The sequence below is a fragment of the Triturus cristatus genome, chromosome 5_1 (genome assembly GCF_964204655.1).
Source record: "Triturus cristatus chromosome 5_1, aTriCri1.1, whole genome shotgun sequence".
NCBI classification, from domain to species: domain Eukaryota; kingdom Metazoa; phylum Chordata; class Amphibia; order Caudata; family Salamandridae; genus Triturus; species Triturus cristatus.
Window position 1 is genome coordinate 366,163,564 of NC_140587.1, and position 14,805 is coordinate 366,178,368.

At 44.2% G+C, this 14,805-nt stretch overlaps 1 protein-coding gene across 2 annotated transcripts in view; it reads right to left on the reverse strand.

The window, feature by feature from the left end:
* Window positions 1-14,805, reverse strand: part of LOC146830895 (fibrocystin-L-like) — a 1,171,295-nt gene that overhangs the window by 288,386 nt on the left and 868,104 nt on the right. For both annotated transcript variants that reach the window (XM_085605085.1, XM_085605086.1), the window contains exons 61-62: window positions 14,257-14,430; window positions 11,459-11,562 (exon numbers count right to left, since the gene is read on the reverse strand). In XM_085605085.1, coding sequence (XP_085461211.1) covers window positions 11,459-11,562; window positions 14,257-14,430 — 278 coding nt within the window. The remainder of the gene's footprint in view (window positions 1-11,458; window positions 11,563-14,256; window positions 14,431-14,805) is intronic.

Sequence of the window (14,805 nt, forward strand, 5' to 3'; positions counted from 1 at the left end):
TAGGGTGCTTAACTTAGAGTGGGAAATACCTCTCTTTTTTCTTTTTATATAATTCCTAGTGACATGAGGGGTAACTTCCAAGCAGTGAATCTACATGGGGGAGGGTCACAGACCTCTCAGGCTTAACCTATGCCGCAGTTGTCACGTTGACTGTTGGGGCCATGTGTGTGGGTAAAGGGAGAACGTGGGGAGGGGGGCTTAAAGTTTGGGTTTTGAGTTACTAAGTTAAACGGAGAGGGGGGTGTTCATCATCACAAAACAGACAAGATAAGTGTGGAAGCAAGGGCAGGAAGATACACAAATGCTGTTTGAAACATACAATGCGGCACTATTGCTGGGAGTGTAGTCCAAAACACACAAAATGTCAATGGGCTCAGAAATAAGAGATAGGGGCAGTTGAAAAGGAGGAGTACCTGGCGAGGGGGCTGTCAGATCACTCACCTCCATGGATCGCTGTAGGAGGACGAACTTATGGGCAGCGATCTGGATGGAGACTGAATGTGTGGGAGGTACGAGAGAAGACGGATAAGATGGTAACGCGTGAGATTAGGGTAGAGTCAGAGCTATACTTTTTTGAAAACAAAGGGACAGTGCCCTCAGTGGTAGTCCTGCGGGAAGCATATAAAATGATGCTCCGAGACAGGGCACAAAACACCATAGCACACAAGAAGAAGCGAGAGTCCGAAGAGATCAAAGCACTAGAACGCAAGCTCCTAGAACTAGAGGGTCGACTAGACCAAGACAATGACCCACACATTACACGCCAGATCACAATTACTTATAAGGAATACCATGAACTAACCCAAAAAGCCGCTAAGACCCAACTCCTACCAATGCACCTCTGCCTCTACGAAACGGGAGATAGAGCAGGGAGACTACTAGCTTGGGGGCATATCAGCAAGCAGGCGATAAAAACTTATCGCCACTTTTGCGTCCGTTTTCGGACGAAAAGCGGCGATAATTTTATCGCCTTATCAGGAAGGTCATGCTTTCGCGTGAAACCTTGCCTGATCACCATTTCCCTTAACGCCCATCTTTGCATCTCTAATGAGATGCAAAGTGGGCGTTCCTCCCAAGGATAACGGGAGAAATGTCGCTAAGCGACATTTCTCCTATTATCAAGCCTCACTCAAAGCAGTATAGCGACAAGAAAAGTAGCGATAACCTCTGTTATCGCTACTTTCCTTACGCCTGCTTTGAAACTGACTTAGCCAAGATATCCTATGAAAGGTGGATATCATGGCTAAGTATGTGAGGCCCTATCAGCAAGCTATCGCCAAAAGTTGTGTGATTATCGCTGGATTTCCAGCGATAATCTCACCTTTGGCTGTTAGCGCTCCGAATTTTATCGCTTTGGAGATAAGCGGTGCTAATAGCATGCTATCTCCGCGATAAAATTCAGAGTTGGCCGGCGATAATTATCCTCACGCTAAGAGCGCTGAGCGATAATTATCGCCGGCCCTTGCTGATATGCCCCTTGGTTAGGTAGAAAAGAAAGAGAATTGAGGTGGATAGCAGCCTTGGAGAGAGACAGGGTTACATATACAAAAACACAAGATATAGCAGAGGTATTCGCACAATACTATGCAGAATTTTGCAAAGTCAGACCACTAGCAGAAGACCCCCAAATTTGGGATTATTTTAGTGCAGTTACTACCCCCACCAGAAGACAGAGTAATCCTTGAAAATGAAATATCTCTGGAAGAAGCTGTGTAAGCTATCATCAAACAATATTCAGGAAAATTCCCGGCCCTAACGGATTACAGGTAGACGTTTATTAAACTAATGCTGCCTTGTTGGGCCCACACCTCCTAAAGATGTACCTGATGGCCCGGACCGATGGCACCCTTCCACCAGTGTCAAACGCCTTTTCCTGGTTTATGAATCGGTCACAATAGTGGCGATTCATAAACCAGGAAAACCCAAACTAGAATGTGGGTCTTACCTGGGCTATATTGCTACTGAATGTTGAAACAAAAATATTGGCCATGATACTAGCAACAAGACTACTACCAGTTATTACATTCCAAATCCACTGTGACCAGACTGGATTTATGCCCAAAAGGGCCACAAGCTTTAACTTGTGCAGGTTAGCCAACTGGCTAGACACAGGACAGGACAGACCTGTTCTGCACACATTTGTATCTTTGGACGCAGAAAAGGCGTTTGACACTGTCCACTGCCCATTCATGTGTCTAGTGCTACAGAAATGTGGATTCAGCCCAACCTTCAAAGCCTGGATAGATTTACTATACACAAACCTGAGGAGGTGCGTGCGGATTAACGGAGTAACATCAACTGATTTCTCAGTGAGCCGAGGCAATAGGCAGGGATGCCCTCTATCTCGCCTACTTATCGCTATGGCTTTCAGACACTTCAACGTAGTCAATATAATGGGGTGATAGCGCTCTAAGATGTCAGATCATACTACCGAGCAGCACACCTGATAGCTATAAATGAATGGGGTCATCTGCCAGGAGAACATCCAAAATATGCCCTTGTGCGGCTCTAAATTCCACCCCCACACATACCATCACTACATACAAGCGGGCAAAGGAGCAGAGCAGCTACTCCCAGCAACCCAAAGCGCAATAGAAGGATGGAAAACAGTGGAACGCCAAATGAAATGGGATAAGAAACACACAAGACAGACTCCGTTATGGGAGGGGACACACCTGCCAGAAATAGGTAAACTAAAGGGCCTCCAAACCTTGGATACAATAGAGATATCCAGATTTACATCTTCTTTAGCTTACTCCAGCATGAATATAGGCTGAAGGACACCCAAAGATACAATTACTTAAAAATACAACATTCCTATAGTGCAGAGAAGCTAGACATATCAGAACTCCCAGAATTTGCACCATTAGAGGGCATATTACTACAGGGAGAAATCACAGACAAAGCAGTCTCATGGACATATAAAACACTTATAATAAAGAATATGCTAGACAACATAAAATTGCTCTGAATGAAATGGGAGGCAACCACGGGCAAGCTGGAGGAGATAGATTGGGAGGCGGCGTTAATGCACCCAAGAGAAGTGGCCATCAAACTACGACTCAGGCTGATACAACTTAAGATTCTACATAGGGCATACTTCGATAGGGCGCGCTTACATAAAATTGGGAGAGATGAAACACCAGAAGTGCCTCCGATGTAAGGTGGAGCAAAGGACGTACATACACACACAATGGGAATGCAATCACATAAAACTATACTGGTCCCAAATAATAAAAGAAATGGGTAAGGTATTGGAGGCACAGATACCCATAGATCCCAAATACATTCTCCTAGTTATACCTTCTGAGGTAGATCTCTCCCATCACAAACTTCTATTACGTACTCTAGGGCTGATTGTAGCCAAGATAGACATTGCTAGACACTGGGGATCCCCGGATCTCCCCACATTGATAGAATGGAGGAAGGGTATGGACCTCTACATGGTTCCAAAAGGGTTACATACCAGACAAGGGAGTGCTCGAAAAAAATTACTAAGATTTGGGCCCATGGCTGAGATACTATGGGCTGGAAATAGAGAGCAAAGGGTTAAAGCCTTGGACGTGACAGAGGGCTCCAGAAACAAGATGAAGCTGAGTAATTAACCCCTAGACACATACCGTAGGTCAATACTAATTACCAAACAAAGTTTAACGATACCAATGCCGCAAATGATTATATCTGTATTAATGCCAACCGAACTCAGTTATGTAGTCTTTCACAGTGCTCTTCGTCTATTGTTTAAAGAAGTTCTCTATTTCTTCTTACTGTCTATTGCATTTATCTCTGCAAGATGCAAAATAAAAATATTTAAAAACAAACAGGTCCTACATGCAATGCAGGCACCCTTGCACATTAATGCAAGGGTGCCTACGTTGGAACTAGGCTGCCAAAAGGGCACCAGCGCAGATGAAAATTCAAGAAAGTGCTGTCTTGCCCTAAATAAGGTGCATTCCAGTCCTTTTCCTGTCACGCACTGCAGCGCAGCAAGGCAACTTGCTGTGCTGCACTGCATGACTTTTTCATAAATAGGCCCATAACTCTTTTTGAGTTTATCTGGAAAATGTGTGTACACACTCAAAAGTACCAGTGATAGTACATAGCGAAGGCCTGTGCCTGCACATGACATGGCTGCAATGCCCATAATAGCAAAATGAATTGAGGAACGTCCACACAGACCTGGACATTTTGCAAGGATGTTGATACAGATGCATCCTTATCACCAAGTCTAGATAAAAATGGTCCCTTATGACATGTTTAGATCTTGCTAACAGCACAGCTCTCTGCAGACCTATTGTTACCATTTCTGTGAAATATATAGTTCGACAAGACAAAGAGGGTCCTGTTATAATGAAGACAAAGAGCAGGTAAGCATGGAACTCTTCTTTATTAGTCTTTTCACCACCACAGTTTCCAGTCAGCTGGAGTGCGCTGTGGAATGTTGGCACACAGAGGACAGGACCGTACCAACTGGGACAGGGAGGGGAGGGCGGTTCGGAATGTACCATAAAGAGGAGATTACATTACACCTCCTTGCATAGGGAGAAAAGGAAAGACGAGGAAAGGGGAGGGAGGAGGAGAGAGAGAGAGAGAGAACAGCAGGGAGGGAACCCGAAAGTACAAAGATGTTAATACATTTTCACTTTACACTATAATCCTTGACCCACACAGGAGCAGACTTGGTTCTCAAGGATCTCCTGGGTATGGGTGAAACTGATACTCTCCCCGGGTCAGAGCTGAGGTCAGCGTCACCCCCTTGATTGTGGTGAATGATTCTGTCCATGCTCCATGTTTGTCCATTTTCCAGTTGGACCACATTTTTCCCTACTTTGGATATTCTGTAAGGCTCTGAAAACCTAGACGCTTCTCTTCTGCGTGGTTTGGGCAGGTCCACCCGGACCCATTCTCCTTCTTTGAACAAGTGGGATTTGACGTGCTTGGTATGGTCATATCTGTCTTTGTATTTGGTTTGGTGTTCGTTCACCCTTCTTGAAATTTCGTTGCGGTTGACCACACATGTGTCTTGTTTTAGGGACCCTTCCTTTGAGAGAGGTGAAAGGGGAAATCCCTGTTACGCTATTGGGAGTGGAGCGGTAAGCCCAAATAGTCTCCATTAAAGCAGAGGTGGCCAGTGTCCCCATAACTTCTGCTCTCTGAAGGCATTCTTTGACCATACGGTTGATCCTTTCTACAAGCCCATTTGCACGGGGACAATACAATGCTGTCTTGTGATGGTTGATGCCCCTGTATGCCAGAAACTCTTTCATGTTTTCGGAAGTGAATTGCACCCCATTGTCAGTGACCAATGTGTCTGGTATACCCTCATCATAAAAGACTCCTTCCAAGAATTGTGTGAGTACTCTAGTGTCAATCTGATGTACACATTTATGCACCACCCAACGAGTGTGGTAGTCCACCAATACCAAAATGAAATGTTCATTTACACTTTTCATGTGCAGAGGACCAATTATGTCAAGGGCCAATCTGGTCCACGGCCTGTCTGGAACCTCCACTGGTGACAGTGGTGGTTTGCGAGTTTGATGAATCTTATCACTGCGGCTACAATCTAAACAGTTCTTCACAACATTCTCAGTCATTGCATCCATGCCTGGCCACCAGTAGTCCAAGCGAATTTTGTTCTTGGTGAGGCTACGCCCCAAGTGACCCTTGTGAGCCAGTTCGACAATTCTCTCTCTTAGATTCTCAGGAGGAGCCACCTTCTCCCCACGACAAACAATACCTTCTTGAATATTCAACTCTAGCCTTATGTCCCAGTACTTACATAGGTTTGCCGGAACAACACTTTTAGTAGCAGGCCAACCTTTTCTGATGAACTCTTTGATTGACCCCATTTCAGTATCATCTTGCACAGCACTGTCCCATTCTTCCTTGTTCAAACATTGAAGTTGGAGTATGACATCATCACAATCATCTGAAGCAGTATTGCATTCACTCGTTGGTAGTGAACGGGATAAGAAATCAGCAACAATGTTTTGTGCACCTGGCACATATTTTACACTGAAATTGTACCCTTCAAGCCCCAGGATCCATCTGGCTATCCTGGGGTGGTGCTATTTGACCCTTTTATTGTAAACGCAAACATTAGGGTTTTGTGGTCAGTCTTTACAGTAAATGGAATACCCCACAGGAAAAACCGAAAAGGTTTGATTGCCCAATAGCAGGCAAGGGCCTCTCTTTCCACTACTGAGTAGTTACATTCTGCGCCCTTAAAGACACGGGAGGCAAACGCGACGATCTGTACTTTACCGTCATCAACTTGGGTGAGACTGGCTCCTAGGCCTTTGTTATTGGCATCAGTGCAAAGAATAGTGGGTTTCGTGGGGTCGAATCTTCCCAGGGATAGGGCAGAAATGATGCATCCTTTTACAGTCTCAAAGGCATTGCGACAGTCATCAGACCATACAAAGGGAGTTCTGGATATGAGTAAACCACGCAGGGGTTCAACTATGGAAGCATAATTCTTCACAAATTTGGCGTAGAATTCGGACAGACCCAAAAATGACTTGAGCTCTTGAACACAGGTAGGGGCAACTGTGTCGCGAATGGCCTCTACCGGGTCTATTTTGGGTCTGATACCCTCCTCAGAAATGGTGTGCCCAAGGTATTCAACGGATCCCACTATAAAGCGACATTTGTCCTTTTTGAGAGTGAGTCCCGCCTTTTCTAATTTGGATAGCACCATTCTGAGAGTAGAATTATGTTCCTCCTGGTCCGTCCCATATATGAGTATATCATCCTGAAAACAGAGGGTTCTGGGAAGGTATTAAGGACGTGCTGCATTATCCTCTGGAAGGCAGCAGCTGCAGAGGCCAACCCAAATGGCATGCGTAGGAATTGGAATGCTCCCAGGGGAGTAACAAAAGAGGTTAAGTGACGTGAGTTTGGGTGCAGCTCTACCTGGTGGTAGGCAGAGGACAAATCCAAGACGCTGAAACACCTGGCACCTTTGATGAGGGTGAGAACCTTGTGTATACGGGGCAGGGGGTGCCTATCCACCCAGATGTTCTCTTTGAGGTCCCTGAGGTCCACACACAACCTGATATCTTTACTAGCAGCTTTGGTTGTAAGAACAATGGGGGCCAACCACTGTGAGCATTCAATGGGTTCAATAACCCCTAAAGACAAAAATCTGTCGAATTCAGTGCGAAGGGGGGCTTGCATCATGTGGGGAATGGGTCTGACTTTGTGTGCTTGGCGTTAGATTTTAACTTTATGGAATGTTGGTAGTTCTTAAGTAAACCCAAATCATCAGAAAAAACTTTAGGGAATTTGTTGCATACTTCCATCCCCCCAGCTCAAGGATCCACCAATAAAACTTGATCAGGACTGCTAGGATCGAGTTTGATGCCCAGTTCCCTCTGGTGTTTCCACCCTAACAAGTTAGATCCTTTCTGGGTGACGTAAATCTTGCCTACTGTGTTCCTGCCCTTAAACCCAATTACTATGGTGGTCATGCCCAACAGCGGTATAGGATCCCCATTATAACCACCTGGTTGGATGTCAGGGGGCTGTATGGTTTCTTGCCAAGAGGGAAACAGTTGGGAGAATATCTTAGCATTAACAAGGGTGTAAGGGGAACATGAGTCAGCGAAGACAGTAACAGGTTTATTGTCTAGGGTGATATCACAAGAGGGACATTTGGCAGAATCGTTAGTATCTTTCAGTTGGAGAATCAACTTAGACTCAGAAGACGATTCTGGTTCAATAGACAACACAGATTTGGAGCGCTGATCATGACAAACCCTGGACAAATGCCCCCTTTTCCCACATTTGTGGCAGATGACAGAACGCGCTTGGCATATAGGGTTGTTGGCAAGGTGGCTTGGGCTCCCACACCGATAACACTTGAGTTTGGTACCAGGAGAGAACGTGTTGGCCGGCTTATTTTTGTTATCTTTATTAGAATCCTGTTTGCTTATGGCATTTACCTCTGTGGATTTGCCCCTTTCTCCTTTCATTGCAACCATGCAATCCGCTGTGTGCTCAATCCCCACTGCTATCTCTATGGCTTCCTTGAGGTCAGGGTTGGCCACAAGAAGCCTCTCCTGTATCTTGGGATTGTTAGTGCATCTGACCAACTGGTCCCTGATTAGGGAATCTTGAAGAGACTCAAACTCAAATGTGTTAGCTAGACCCTTTAATGCCGCAATGAATAGTTTGACCTTTTCACTTTTCCCCTGTGTCCTTGAAAAGAACTTATGCCTCTCTAACACCACATTTATTTTCTTGCTGAAGTGTTTTTCTAATTTATTAACAGCCACCAAGTACACATTCTCCTCATCATCACTATCACTTCCTCCCTCTGCATTAACCGAAATATCATCGTAAACTTTCCGTCCCTCAATGCCCAAGTTGTGAAATAGGGTGTGTAGTTTACGTAAATGAGAAAATTTCTCCCCACCAATAGCAATTAAGTAGGACTTTAGCAAACCAAACCATTGCTTCCAAGGTAGTACAGGTTCTCCCTGCTCGTTAAGGAAGGGTGGGGGTTGCGACATGTTAGCAGCTGCCATGCTATCAACAGTTGAAAACTAGTTATTGAGAGGATAAAACGTACAATTGTATGATATACAGCTCACAGGGAAATGTAATACAAGACAAGGAGCAAAATACTTTGAATATGTGCCCCTATGTAAAAAATAACAACTGAAAATTACTTGACAATTCTACAATGTCCATAATTAGTGTACGCACTGCAATAGTATGAATAGCAGAGAAAAACAGCGAAACTGTGAAGAGCTGAGCCTGTCAGCGTGAAAAGACAGGCAAGACAATGGTGAATACAACTGTGCCCATCAGTGAAACTTTAACAATGCAAAGCTGTGCCCATCAGCGTGAAATAGCAGGCAGTACAGTGTAGCCAAAAGCTGTGTCCATCAGCGAAACGATAGAGAGGAAAACGAATCAGTGAGACTCCCTCTGCGTGAAAAAAAGTATACCAAGTAATTGTGCTCATCAGTGTCAACAAATAGAATAAAACTCTCCAGCTGGGTTGATATGAAGTTGGCTATAAAGTAATGCTGTGCTTGTCAGCGTGAATGAAAGTAGGCAGGCAAGAATGGAAGCAGCTTTTCTATTTGGTGAAATTGCCCACTGGAGGCTCACGCATTGAAAATACCGCGTTGAGTTGTGTGCCACTGAGCCACGCTTGTCTTCTTTGAGGAAAGAGAGGTGTTGAGATAAATCCGCTCTCTTCGGTATTGTAAGAACCAAAACACACAAAAAAAATCCGGAGGCAGAGAAGAAGTATAGAGCCACACTGCCACCTAATGGAGAAAGAGTGGAAATGCCCACAATTCTCCACAGCTGAAGATTCTATCTGCAGCGCCGGTACCAGCTGAGAGAGTGCGTCAGAGTTGTCACACAGATTCCAGAACTCGGTACAGAGTTACAACTGGCGGCAGGATTAGCGAGAAAAGAGCATGAACCACCTCTTACATAAACTTCCACGTATGCTGATTACAGAATTAGCATCAAACGCCACACGCTACTATCTGAAACGGAAAAGAATGCCGGTGCCACCGCTTCTGAAAACTCTAGTGTGCTACGTGTGCACTGAGAGCGAGACTAAAGTTAAACGCCCACACACGTTATGAACACAGCGCTCGCACTTCAGAGAAGGAAATTCTCAGTCCCAAAGCGCTACGTCAAAAATGAATCGGGCGCCTCAGGTTGTGATAGCTACCACAACACTCCTCAGGAGCTGGCGCTATCAATTAAATTATGCCAAAGAGCACACAGTCAAGTCAGCTGGGGCCAAACAATGAAACGGATGGGCAGAGGAGGACGATGGAAGTCCTTTAACGGCAAACACCAGGGCACAGCGAAGTCAAACGATGAGACAAGGCAGGAGGAACAGGATGAAGAAGTGAGGAAATTTACTCACTTGTATGTCGTAGAAACAGAACTGCTGACCTGGAGTAAGACTTTGGGGGTGGTGGTGGACCGTCCCCACCCGATGAATCGTCGCCAGTGTTATAATGAAAACAAAGAGCAGGTAAGCATGGAACTCTTCTTTATTAGTCTTCTCACCACCAGTTTCCAATCAGCTGGCACACAGAGGACAGGACTGTACCAACTGGGACAGGGAGGGGAGGGGGGTCCTGAATGTACCATAAAGAGGAGATTACAACAGGTCCCTTATGACATGTTTAGATCTGGCTGAAAGCACAGCTCTCTGCAGACTTATTGGTACCATGTCTGTGAAATATTTAGATCGACATTGGATCATGTCAGAGTACTATAACTCTCACATCTCGTGCTATTGGTTATTTGATTGGATGAGGGACTATTTTACATCTGAACAGTAAACTCAATCGCCATACTGTTTGTCACATGTAATTGCTTATGTAGGGTATGAATTCTACAGAGAAAGCAATCATGATTCCTACTTTTGTTCCCGGCTTTTGAAAGATCAGTATGACAGACTTTAATGTGACAGCATTTGTGCTGCAATGCCTGCCAGCAGCTTTTGCGAATGCTTGTGTTTACTCCTGGTGGCATATTAAAGCCAGACCTATTGGTTATGCCAATGTTTTTGTAAACAGGGAGGGAGTTTGATCGCACAGAGAAAGGCTATTCGAAATTTCTTGCAAACCATTATAGTGTGAAATACCTCCCTTATTACTATCAACAAATAGGGAAGAGATGTGCTCTCCATAAGCCTGTGCTACATCAACAATGATCTTACTAAAATACTGATCAAATTTATTGATTAATACGTTGAAAATGGTAGGAGCATGAAACAACCTTGTACGCACTATTCTAGACTAGAGGTGTTGTATTCCAAATGAATACAGTGCACACGCAAGATTTACCAGTGATAGTTCAATGAAGGCCAGTGGAAATCGTAGACTTGCAAGAAATTTCTTCCTGTATGTATGTGGGGTTTGTGAAGCACAAGAGGCGCCGGAGCGTATTACAGAGCAAGGATTCAGTTAACACATTATTTGCTAGGTAGTTGCTTGGTGGACTGTTTGCAAGTCAGCAACTAAGTTTCAACAGAAAACACTCATCAGTATTGGAGCTAAGACCTACTAAACTGTTGAATATTTAATTTCCGTCATCAGTGAATATTACAGAAATGGCCCAGAAAAGTACAGAACACTAAATGTTATGAACAGCAAATTGTGGGCGTCAATGCACTGCATATGACAGCTCCTGCATAGAGTCTCACTGCAGTGACAGGTTGAATGTTGCTTGAGAACCAACTCTGCATGGTGACAACAAATACTAAGTCAATACCAACGCTCTAGTAATACACTGTCTTCCACAGCACAAAACTGGGCAAGTGAGCATCCTCTTTTGTGTGTATACATTCAGGAAATTTTCGGATTCAGCAGAAAATGGGCAAGAGTTCAATCATTTGGTATAGATTGTGGAACAGACCAAAAGGTGGAGTTCAGACAATGAATGTGAATGAAACACTGTGTCATACCTCATTCAGGTTGAGGAAGGCGAGTGAATATCTGGGATCATAATCCTCCCTGTAGCCCTCCTGCCCACTGTGATAAAATTCCACATTACTAATTCGTGCATTTCCTAAGGAAAAGGAGATAACAGCTTTAGGAAATTTTTGTTTGCATAAAATAATAAACAATGTATATCACAATATGTAATATGAACATTCAAAGACAGCGTTGAATTCGTTATAGAGCAGGAATGTCATATTTGTAAAAAAAATATCAGTTCTCAAACTACTCACAACATTTTCTTAGCGATATTTTCAACTTGTTATATACGATGGCAGCTTCAATATGAGACATGACAAGAATCAATAATTTGGGGGCATATTATCAAGCCAGGCGATAAAATTATCGCCGCTTTAGCGCCAGAAAACTGCCGCTAAAACGGCGATAATGGGCTTGATAATATGCTCTATGGAATTCCAATTGAAGCCCATGTTAGACGTGCTTCACATTTAACATGGGCTTCAATTGGAATTCCATAGAGCATATTATCAAGGCCATTATCACCGTTTTAGCGGCAGTTTTCTGCCGCTAAAGCGGCGATAATTTTATCGCCTGGCTTGATAATATGCCTCTTGGACCTTTACAATTATCACAAATTGAGCTAAACCGCAGATGCCTGAATAATTAATAAATAATAACACCATCAGTCACTAAAACGACCTTGTGTGTGCTTCTCTTCCAAAAGTCATACACTGAAAGTATTCTCTTGCAATTGCCTTCTTTCAAAACCCTCACCATTGTACATAAAATATTACACCAACGCAGCCCTTCTCTCCTGATGTTTAAAGTCTGACTTTATTAGCCAAACCCGTCCTTGCGTGCGGCCAATCAATGTCTGTCTTGTTAACTATACCTAAGGAGGGGGTATTTGGAGAGACCACTCCTTTTGCACTGCAGCAGTGACACTGTGCAACTCCCTCCCAGGTTCCTTGTTTGCAGAACCCAACCTAACCAAGTATGCAAAGCTAACCAAACCTGGCTTAATCCGTATTATTATCTCCGACCTCTTTTAATAGCATACTTGGTATGTTATTTCTTAGCGCCAAGAAGCCCAGTACTCTCTAAATATAACATACCATAACATATGAGTCATTTGCTGAATTAGGCAACCTATCTGTAAGGGGAATGTTAAATACCGTCGAAGTATCACAAGAAAAAGAAGTAACATTTTTGCGTCATAAAGTCAGAATGTATGATTCTGTTATTTCCTGTCTATCTTTGAGTGCATTTGCTCATTGACATGGGCTTAGCTACAGTTGATGTGCGAAATGTTCATCCATCACATTTCTTTTTAGTTGAAAAAACACTGAATTCTGCTTTGGAAATTGTAGTTTTCCTTACACCTTTGCCACCACTGATTTAGAAAATCCCAGCAAACAAAATGCTCTTACCGAAAAAACACAAGACCCTCGCTCATGATGTCACACAAGTTAAAGAAGCAACTCCACAGGTGTGCGTGTGTGACTGTACATCCCTTGTGGATGTTGATTTGTGTTTCCACACATACTGTAAGACTGCAAGCGGGTGACTGTGTCTTTCTATATCTGTGTTATATGTGTTCCTGGCATGTATGTCTGCTCGCTTGTGTTTTAAGAAGTGCGTAACTCTCTTTCTTTTTATATGTATGTCTACCTATATGCCTGCAGGTGTGTCTGTATTTGCATTTGTATGAATGCACTATAAAAAAAAAGAACTAACGTTTTCTTCAACGCTTGTCGCATCTAGTGCCCCCTTCTGGGGTTTAGCCTGATGACTCTAGGCACAGCCCGTCTGTGCGGGTGAGGCAGGAAAGGCAGCATTAGAACTAAGCCTGGGCAAAGCACTACGCTACGCTCGAGTAGTATGCGAAGTTTGCGCTACTTCGCACTACGCAAACTGCACGTTGCACAGTGCGAACACGCGTAGCGTAGTGTTGAGTAGTGCTGCGGTAATTTTTTGCTTGCTCGCGGTCCTCAACGTCAAGTTGGCGACCGCGAGCAAGCAAAATGACATCCCGGCGAGACTTTTTCCTTGTTCGCGATCAGCAACATCAAGTTGGCGATCGCGAGCATGGAAAATAAACCTCCCGGCGAGATTCCCAACGCGAGGAGGTCAGGTTTCTCATTGCGAGTGGTCGCGTATGCTCGCGACCGCTCGCGATTAGAAACTACCAGTTCGCGTTGAGAAAGCTGCCGCTCGAGTACAAATCTACTCGAGCGGCAGAAAACTACAGCTCGCACTGTGCAAGATGCCATTTTCAATGATTGCACAGTTCCGGTTGCTTGTCCGCACTGCGCAATCATTGAAAACGACATCTGGCACACTGCGAACAAGGTACTACGCAGTTCGCGAAGTGCTACGCGTAGCTCGCGTAGTGCGAACTGCACTTTGCGTAGCTTCGCGAAGTGCTACTTCGCGAACTACGCCCAGGTTTAATTAGAACCACAACCTCTCGGCCCTCCCTCCAACGCTGCTGCCAACTAACCCAAGCTACACCACGCTGATAACCTCGAACTTTCATTTCAAGGCCTCAGCATGACTCCTAATGAACAGTCTTCACCCCATGCCAAAGGACTTCCTTCGCTGAACAGCAGAGGATTGAAAGATAGTCAGATCCTAATCCCTAGGGCTGTTGTTTGCAAGTTTGCTGCATCCATGTGTGGGCACCAAATAACTAGTCCATTACACCACAGTCCATCCATCAACAGTGTCACAAAAAGGGGAAACAGTGGACTCTATCCACAAATAATCGCAAATGGGACTGCATCTTTGGTTGTTTGATTACCTCGGTACACACGGCCGCCAGCTGTAAACCTGCTGACGAGCACTCGAGCGCCGAAGGACTCCTTGTACCACCCGGGATAATCTTCACCGATTATTTTGATGTTTCTGCTGAGCAGGCCCACATCTGCAGCCAGAGTGTAGCTGACATTGGTATCCGGCACATGGTGAGTTTCAGCTGGAAGAAGTGGAGATTTTTGTTGTAAATATTGATAGGTTTTCTACTTTAATGAAAGATCAGGCACATCGCATAATGCACTTATACCACAGCATCATCGTTTAAATTTATCTAGAGAAGTGTACACCACTTGAAAGAATTCAGAGGAAATAATTAAAGTATGATATTTTTTGCTCTCCGTCCTAAATATTGGAGAATGTTCGACCTTTGGAATATCGATCAACTGTTGTTTAATTGATGGAGTAAGTGTGTCATCACAATAATAGCCGACACATCTTTCTAATTTTTCTATTTTTATCTATGGCAGTAGCAAAAGAAACACACTAATACACTACATATTCTTGAGAGCCAAAGTGCAAATAAACGATAGAAAAC